The following is a 9,629-nucleotide window of genomic DNA, read 5'->3' on the forward strand; positions in this document are numbered from 1 at the left end:
CCGAGTGTCATTCACTTCACGAATGCGATTGACTCTGAAAGCACGAAAAAAAAACAAAAAAACTTGTCTCGATTCTTGTGACCCTTTCTGCTCAGGGCTCTCATGGTGACCTTGGTCCCATTGTTCCTGTTCCAGCCATCCCTGAATACTCTGCTGCCAGCCTGGGCTGCTCCAGGGGGGAGTCCGGCGACGGAGGGACGCAGTGGCGGTCTGCTCTCTGAGGAGACGCTCACTGTGACCATAGATGTGTAAGGGATATCTATGCTGTGACTCAGTCTGGCTCCGCGACGTAGTCAGTGTCGTAACTAGAGGGCCAGGTAGCGGTGCCTGTGTCCCTGGCCAGGAACAGGACCAATACTGAACACCGTCGAAGTGACTCAGCAGCAGTGCAGTGTCATCTTCCGAGGGTAGCCTACCGCAGCGGCCTAACATCCTTCCCTGGAGTCAGTGTCTGTAAAATCTGTGAGGGTTCTTTCTTTATTTGGCACTAACGTCGTTTTCAACCACGAAGGTTAGCCTATATCGCGACGGCCCCATCTGTGAGCCCGGGGTGCCACGTGTCCGACCAACACTGGGGCCGCGGGCTCATTGACTGATTCGACAAAGTCTGGCGGCGGAACGAAGTTCGGGTGGATGTTGCAGTGAGTGCTGGGGGCGGCGTGGGAGCATCAGTACAAGGAACAAGCGTCGGGACAAGCAAAAAGAGGATAAAATATTTAAAAAAAATACATAAAGAAGAACTGAAAGAAGAGAGAGAAAAAAAAGAACAGAAGAGATGAGAGCCGGTGAAGAAGAGAAAGAGAAGAAGACTGAGGAGAGAGAGAAGAAGAAAAGAGAAAGAAGAGAAGGTAGACTGAAGAAAAGAGAACGGAGAGAGAAAAAAAAAAGAAGAAAAAAATAACGTCGATTCCGTGCGAAGGAGCTTTTTTTTAGCATGTTTGTGGATGGCACATTTCGAAGAGTGACCCTGTATTTGAAAATTGGTGCTGTTGCGCAATGGGTTACAAGTTATCTGTGTGCAAGATGGTAGAGCGCGCGATCGCGGATCCAAACAATGTCGTAAAAGAATCATCACGACGTACGGAAGCAGAACGCTTTGCGGTAAATACAATTCACCGTGAAAGCGAAACTCACCCGACCTTTGACCGAAGATTTCACGGCTTCGGACACTCAAGTCGCCCACAATATGGATCTGGTCAAAGTGTTTGAAAGTTACCGAGGAAAGGACAGGATCATCCGGCTGTCCACCTACGTGTTGATGTTCCTCGGTGGACGGGGAAACACTCCATGGCAAACCAAGTGTAGGAAGATTTCTGCGGAGCTCGGGGGGTGTCGAGTTGTCTTGAGACTGTTCGATGATTTCTCCATGCTCATGTTGAATCTTTCTAAAGGTTTCGGGCTGAAGGTAAGTTTCAGGTTTGTCTATGGTGGTTTTACTTCGGGTTGTTAAATTTTTTAGGTGGCTACTTTTTGGGGGTAACTTTCGGTTTGTGTTTTTACCTAGCCGCTACATGATTATAGTGCAGTGACAGACAGACTCAAGACACTGACAGACAGGCTGACACAGACAGACTGTGTATGTGTATGTGTGATGCAACAACACACACAATCCTTTGTGGGTTGGGAGATTTGTGAAAACTTGAATTTTGTGACACACAAGCATTACTTCCAGCTTCTTTTAAGTTTGCACCAAGTACTAACAGTTTTATAATTTCCTCCCCTTCTTTTTTGAATACAGAGGAAATCCCTTTACGGGGCAACTATCCTAAATTCTCCTGGACAAGTCGACAAAATTATCAGAGATATTCATAAAATTTGACGAATGAAGAAATTAAACTCCAATTGCAAATTACAACAAGCACCGAATGGGAATACTAGTAGTACTACATTGCGGCTTGCTTCTTATTCTTTAGTCTTACTCCTTATTGATAATCTTTTGTTTGTTGTTTCTCATGAAAAAGCACCATATTGGAAATCAATCTGCAACTTCTAAGACTCAAAAGTAGTGTCACTGTATACATCATCAAGTTCTGAATTTGAAGATAAGGCCCCCCCAAAAAAATAGGTGTGGTTACGGTAACATAGCCAAAAAAATAGGGTAGGAAGGTAGGCAATCACTTTTTTTTTTTTTTACTTTTTTTTCTAATGTGTACAAATTAAACCTACTTGACAGGGAAATAAGTGTGCGACTCGGGTGCTTTCGCTTTCATTGCGTTTTCTGCACTCGTTTTCTTGGTGTTTTTTTGTTTGACAAATGTAATAAAAAGTTATAGGGTCGGCCCCTAAAAAAAAGCGAACGACAAAGAAGAAGAAGAAGAAGAAGGCCCCTAAAAATAGGGTAGGTCGGGTTACCGTAACCACACCTATTTTTTTTTTAGGCCTAATATACTAGACATGGTGTTTACTATAGAAAATTTGCTAAAATAACAATGACAGTTTTTCGAGGTCTTTGAAGGTGGGTTCCAGTGTACTCCATTATGTTAAAAGCTGTGAGTGCTTGGCCAGCTGCCCTTTTACATGTTTGAAACAGTTTTGGCGTTTGACCGACTGAAGTCGAATGAAATTCTGGTTCACAAATGTCAATCTTCTTCTTGTCGATCGCCTTTACACTTGGAGTCCAGCTCTAGATGTAGAGCCTCCACAGGTCCATGCAGCTTCTCGTGGAGGGTCGTCGGTCTGGTCTAAATCTTCTTCCTCAAGAGGCTGGAGATACCTGCAGTCCTGTTCTGTGTCTCTACAGGGACACATGGGGGAGGGCACGGCTCGCAGTTATTTGTTCAGGTGTTGTTGCAGTCTGTTGTGCATGTGCCCTGTTCTCAGGCGGAAAATTACTACATTGTACCTGTTCAGGCCTTAACAGTTGCTGGTAGCTGTCTTGCGATGGGGGGGGGGGGGGGGGGGGGGGGTTGGTTAAGCAGAGATTTTATGATGGTCAAAAATGTCAGTTAATATTTTTGATGTTTTATTTTACAACCTTGTGTGCAGGAAACGAATCCGTTCCTCCGCCCGTTGGAAGTTGCGAGCGCCTTGCTTGGCCAGCTGTACTACCCTGTGGAACACATGGCCTGGCTGCGAGACAAACAAGTGTTGCCCGGCAACTCGGGACTGCTGTGGCTGACCGGTCTCTTCATTTGGGCTGTGACACTGGTCAACGAGATTGCTAAGTCAGTTGGGCTTGGTATAGATCTGCCTGCCTTTCTGTTTGCCTGTTCGCCTCTCTCTCTCTCTCTCGCTCTCTCTCTCTCTCGCTCTCTCTCTCGCTCTCTCTCTCTCTCTCGCTCTCTCTCTCTCTCCGTCTCTCTTTTCCCCCCTCTCTCCATCTCTCTCCCCCAACTCCACCATCTCGTCTTTTAATTTTTCATTGTCAGTTTTCTTAAACAATCTGATGTAAGGCCTAAAAAAAAATAGGTGTTGTAGCGGTAACCCGACCTACCCTATTTTTAGGGGCCGAGCCTATAACTTTTTATTACATTATTTTGTCAACAAAAAACAAAAAACAAAAAAACACCAAAAAAACCGAGTGCAGAAAACGCAATGAAAGCGACAGCGCTCGAGTCGCACACTTATTTCCCTGTCAAGTAGGATTAATTTGTACACATTAGAAAAAAAGTTTTAAAAAAAAAGTGATTGCCTACCTTCCTACCCTATTTTTTTTTGGCTATGTTACTGTAACCACACCTATTTTCCTTTTTTGCCTAATGTCTTGAAACGAGATCCATGCTGTCAGACAAAACCCCTCCCCTCACAACTGTCATTTAAAATTATAAATCACAGCTCAACCTGTCTTCATCGACCACCTAAGAGATCAACCAAATATATATCTGTTATAGACAGGTGGTTGTTGTATAGTAAGGTCAATTAAATGGAAACAAAATGTCTGGGGATCATTTGGAATGGTCTTTACAGTCAGGTTGTTGTTATCAAGAAGACGGGCGCAGTGGATAAGACACCGGCCTCCTAATCAGACGGTTGTGAGTTCAAATCCCGACCGCGGCCGCCTTGTGGGTTGAGGGTGGAGATTTTTCCAATCTCCCAGGTCAACTTCTGTGCAGATCTGCAAGTGCCTTATCCCCCTCTGTGTGTACACGCAAGCACAAGACCAAGCGCGCACGGAAAAGATCCTGTAATCCATGTCGGAGATGATCCATCATAGAAACACAAAAATACCCAGCATGCTTCCCCCGAAATCAGCGTATGCTGCCTGAATGGCGGGGTAAAAACCTCATACACATAAAAACCCACTCGTGCAAAAACATGAATTGTTTGTTCGTTCATGGGCTGAAACTCCCACGGCTTTTATGTGTATGACCGTTTTTACCCCGCCATTTAGGCAGCCATACGCCGCTTTCGGAGGAAGCATGCTGGGTATTTTTGTGTTTCTATAACCCACCGAACTCTGACATGGATTACAGGATCTTTTTCATGCGCACTTGACTTGGTCTTGTGCTTGCGTGTACACACGAGGGTGTTCGGACACTGAGGAGAGTCTGCACACATAGTTGACTCTGAGAAATAAATCTCTCGCCGAACGTGGGGACGAACTCACGCTGACAGCGGCCAACTGGATACAAATCCAGCGCGCTACCGACTGAGCTACATCCCCGCCCTAAAAAACATGAATGAACGTGGAAGTTTCAGCCCGTGAATGAAGAAGAAGAGAAGTTATCAAGAAGGGGTCGCAAGGGGTCGCAAGACCAGGCTCAAGAGTGTTACAGACCTGTGCACATATACGGTTTCTCTGTCATTTCTCCGATTTTTGTGTGCAGAATACGGTGCTACAGATTTTTAATTAAAATTCCAAAATTCCGATGTTTTACTCAAAAAAATGTTTTCTTCTGTTTTAAGATGTTTTGACCAATTAGTTGGCCGTTGTGCTGAAAAGACGTTTTCCGATTTACCGGAAGCGCGCGTGTTCTCAGCATTGAGTCTTTGTTCTTAGACTTAGTTCGTCCAGCGTCTGCGTGGCAACTTGTGATTGAAGTGAAACATGGAAAAGAAAAAAAGAGTGCGAGATTCAGATAGTGAAGAGGAGACACCAGCTCTGTCACCAAAGAAGAAGAAAACGGCACAACAGTGCTGGAAGTTCAGTTATTCTCAAGACAACCTGGAGATCGTAAAATTGTGTGCTTTGTGAGCAAAATTATGTCTTGAACTGTCTTGCCTCGGAAGCGAGAGGTTGCGAGTTCGACCCTGGGTTGGGGCGTAAGCAATTTTCTTCCCCCTTTCCTAGCCCAGGTGGTGGGTTCAAGCTTACTACTGAAACATTTTAAAAACTACTGAAATTTGGTTTGTTTACTACTGATGAGCGTTTTGAGTGTGCACAGGTCTGGTGTTATGTTATATTTTTAGCGGTGGTGATAGTATTGCGTAAATTGCATACGCGTACACATGTCTATCCTGTCTGTAACAACCAACCAAGGGACCGACCAAAATTGATCATCATAAACAGGTGGACGCTATATATGGAAAGGGGAAAGATATGGAGAGAAACACTCATCTTGGATCCTTCAAGGTCCTTGTTATAGGCAGGTTGATGTTTTCGAGGGGTAATCGCAAAGGAAGACTCAACTGTTGTTGTTGTTGTTGTTGTTGTTGTTGTTGTTGTTGTTGTTGTTGTTGTTGTTGTTGTTGTTGTTGTTGTTGTTGTTGTTTGTTTGTTTGTTTGTTTGTTTGTTTGTTTGTTTGTTGTTGTTGTTGTGTAATGGCAAAGGAAGACTCAACAGTATTGTTGTTGTTGCTGTTGAAGCATGTTGCTAGTTTGTGAATGTGTTTGTTTATTTTAACCATGACAGGTGTGTGATCAAGCTGAGGGTCAACTCCATGAAGACGTACCAACTGCAGAAACAGAAACACCTGGAGAAATCTGAAGACAGGTAAAATGCACCTACTACACCAACCGTTATTCGGTGATATCTGTGATGACAAAAACCCCTAAGGACAAACTGAAAGCGATCACGATCAAATGTCTGTTCATGACACGCTCGGAAAGGGTGGCCGAGTGGTAAAGTGCACTTGCCTCGGAAGCGAGAGGTTGCGAGTTCGACCCTGGGTTGGGGCGTAAGCAATTTTCTTCCCCCTTTCCTAGCCCAGGTGGTGGGTTCAAGTGCTAGTCTTTCGGATGAGACGGAAAAACCGAGGTCCCTTCGTGTACACTACATTGGGGTGTGCACGTTAAAGATCCCACGATTAACAAAAGGGTCTTTCCTGGCAAAAATGTATCAGCATAGATAAAAAAAATATGTCCACCAAATACCCGTGTGACTTGGAATAATAGGCCGTGAAAAGTAAATATTCGCCGTAATGGCTTGAGATTTACTGGCCAATGTGAATGCGTGATATATTGTGTAAAAAAAATGCCATCTCACACGGCAGAAATTAATATGTAAATCGCTTAGAGAATGTCAAGCGCTATATAAATCTCCCATATAAATATAAAATAAATAAATGACAGATCCCCCATTTTCAGACCACCCAAATTTAAGTCTCCCTCCTTTTAAGACCTTGTATTCTCAGACTTTCTGTTCTTAACCTCATCCCCCGCGGGTTAGGGGGAAGAATTTACCCGATGCTCCCCAGCATGTTGTAAGAGGCGACTAACGGATTCTGTTTCTCTTTTTACCCTTGTTAAGTGTTTCTTGTATAGAATATAGTCAATTTTTGTAAAGATTTTAGTCAAGCAGTATGTAAGAAATGTTAAGTCCTTTGTACTGGAAACTTGCATTCTCCCAGTAAGGTAATACATTGTACTACGTTGCAAGCCCCTGGAGCAAATTTTTGATTTGTGCTTTTGTGAACAAGAAACAATTGACAAGTGGCTCTATCCCATCTCCCCCCTTTCCCCGTCGCGATATAACCTTCGTGGTTGGTATATAGTCTTAGTTTGAAAAATGTGCCAAATATTTTTTTTTTTAGAAATGCATATAAGGTGCCACATTCGCATGCTCTGCTAAGACAAATGCAAAACATCTCGGTCATTGTGTTTGGGCTAGCCAAGCCTTACTGCATGTAGTCTCGGTGATGACTTGTTTTCAGTATTGTTTTAGTTTCAGGCCGACACTGACAGATTGACTAAATGATTTGAAATCACTGCACGTAACTCTTTTTTTTTTTTTTTTAAAGAATTTTCTGATTTTTTTCTTCTGTGTCGTGTTTGCAGGGAACTGAACACAGAGCAAAGTCAGCGGATTGAAGACAACATACGCAAACTTGCCTTGGAGCGTCAAGATCTTCTGCTGGCGATCGTCCAGTCCTCAGCCGATTTCATCAACGCTGTCAGCTGGCTTCCCAAGGGCTTTCTATGGGCCCAGAAAATCTCTCCGTCAGTCAACGGAATTATCGGCTGCGTGGCGTCTGTGATTATGCTGTTGAGAAACTGGCCAACCAAGTAGTGACCAAGTAGTGGCAGATTTCATTTGATGTGGAGTTGTGAACCTGACTATAACAACCATCCAAGGGGGGCGGTCAAAGGTGGTCATTTATAGACGGCTGGTGGCTATAAAAAGGTGAAGGGGAAAGAAGCTTGTCGGGAATCCTTTGCAGGGATGGCCAAATCTCACAATTTTAACTCGCTAGCAGGACGAGTTACTTCAAGAAAGTCACTAGCCCACCAGATATTTTGCTGGCCCGGTACATACCACAAAACAAATTATGAGCGTTAGATTTCTTTACTCAATTAAAACAGCAGTGACATGCACAGGAGCTTCGTTTTTGTTTCACTAGAACATGGCGATGAATTTGCAGACGACAGAAGTTCCTGCATCTGCAGTGTTTATTTGGCTTCAAAACTCGACAGTACAACCAAAAGTTTTGCATTTGACCAGCAGAATTTTCACTGGCCAGCCGGGCGAGCTGCCAGGCAGATTTTACTAGCCCGGCGTATTGTTTACTCTCGCCCCTGACTATCAGGCGGACGATTTTGCCATCCCTGCTTGTGGGTGGTCTTTGTGAACAGGTGGTCTTTATGGAGAGGTGATGGCCAGGGGAAAGTGCGACCGTATTTTGATTGCCTTTTTTTTTGTAATTGCTAATCAGACTTACTGTTGAAAGAAACAAACAGTGGTGAGAGGCAAAGAGATGTGATGTATATGAAGTCTTATATCGCGCGCGTATCTCCAGACTCGGACTCAAGGCGCAGGGATCTATTTATGCCGTGTGAGATGGAATTTTTTACACAATATATCACGCATTCACATCGACCAGCAGATCGCAGCCATTTTGGCGCATATCCTACTTTTCACGGCCTATTATTCCAAGTCACACGGGTATTTTGGTGGAATTTTTTTTTACCTATGCCTATACAATTTTGCCAGGAAAGACCCTTTTGTCAATCGTGGGATCTTTAACGTGCACACCCCAATGTAGTGTACACGAAGGGACCTCGGTTTTTCGTCTCATCCGAAAGACTAGCACTTGAACCCACCACCTAGGTTAGGAAAGGGGGGAGAAAATTGCTAACGCCCTGACCCAGGGTCGAACTCAGGGTGATGGTGCGTGTGTCTAACCAGGGAAGCAGATTGATAACGTGAAGTGAATGTATCGTCAGAGTTGATCACTATAGTCGGAGCAGAGAGTAATTTGTGTATAATAATAATAACTGGACATTTTTAAGTGCTTAACCTATGGCTCTGGGCCCTTTACAAAAGAACATACAGAATAGAACAAATAAATGTACAACCTACATAAACAATTAAACCATACGGACAAACAATCACCACATGTACTGCGGGCTTATTTTCATATCAATAACTTGTAGCAAAGAGAATAGATTGTAACTTTTCAGATATCCATTTTTCTTGAAATATACACAAAATTGTAATGCACCCTTAAGCAGATTTGAAAGAAACTGAATGAGTTAAGTGAATGAGTTAAGTGAATGAGTTAAGTGAATGAGTTAAGTGAATGAGTTAAGTGAATGAGTTAAGTGAATGAGTCAAGTGAATGAGTTAAGTGAATGAGTTAAGTGAATGAGTTAAGTGAATGAGTTAAGTGAATGAGTTAAGTGAATGAGTTAAGTGAATGAGTTAAGTGAATGAGTTAAGTGAATGAGTCAAGTGAATGAGTTAAGTGAATGAGTTAAGTGAATGAGTTAAGTGAATGAGTTAAGTGAATGAGTTAAGTGAATGAGTTAAGTGAATGAGTCAAGTGAATGAGTCAAGTGAATGAGTCAAGTGAATGAGTTAAGTGAATGAGTTAAGTGAATGAGTTAAGTGAATGAGTTAAGTGAATGAGTTAAGTGAATGAGTTAAGTGAATGAGTTAAGTGAATGAGTTAAGTGAATGAGTTAAGTGAATGAGTTAAGTGAATGAGTTAAGTGAATGAGTTAAGTGAATGAGTTAAGTGAATGAGTTAAGTGAATGAGTTAAGTGAATGAGTTAAGTGAATGAGTTAAGTGAATGAGTTAAGTGAATGAGTTAAGTGAATGAGTTAAGTGAATGAGTCAAGTGGATGAGTTAAGTGAATGAGTTAAGTGAATGAGTTAAGTGAATGAGTTAAGTGAATGAGTTAAGTGAATGAGTTAACTGAATGAGTTAAGTGAATGAGTTAAGTGAATGAGTTAAGTGAATGAGTTAAGTGAATGAGTTAAGTGAATGAGTTAAGTGAATGAGTTAAGTGAATGAGTTAAGTGAATG

The 9,629-nt window shown here is 42.8% G+C and overlaps 1 protein-coding gene across 1 annotated transcript; it reads left to right on the forward strand.

Moving 5' to 3' along the window:
- Positions 1–1,106: 1,106 nt before the first annotated feature.
- LOC138950386 (peroxisomal membrane protein 11C-like) lies at positions 1,107–9,161 on the forward strand. Its single transcript, XM_070322122.1, has 4 exons — positions 1,107–1,405; positions 2,986–3,164; positions 5,793–5,873; positions 7,157–9,161. Exons 1-4 carry the CDS (start codon positions 1,187–1,189, stop codon positions 7,386–7,388), a joined length of 711 nt encoding a protein of 236 aa, XP_070178223.1. The 5' UTR covers positions 1,107–1,186; the 3' UTR covers positions 7,389–9,161.
- Positions 9,162–9,629: the final 468 nt, after the last annotated feature.

The sequence above is a fragment of the Littorina saxatilis genome, linkage group LG16 (genome assembly GCF_037325665.1).
Source record: "Littorina saxatilis isolate snail1 linkage group LG16, US_GU_Lsax_2.0, whole genome shotgun sequence".
In the NCBI taxonomy this organism is placed as follows: domain Eukaryota; kingdom Metazoa; phylum Mollusca; class Gastropoda; order Littorinimorpha; family Littorinidae; genus Littorina; species Littorina saxatilis.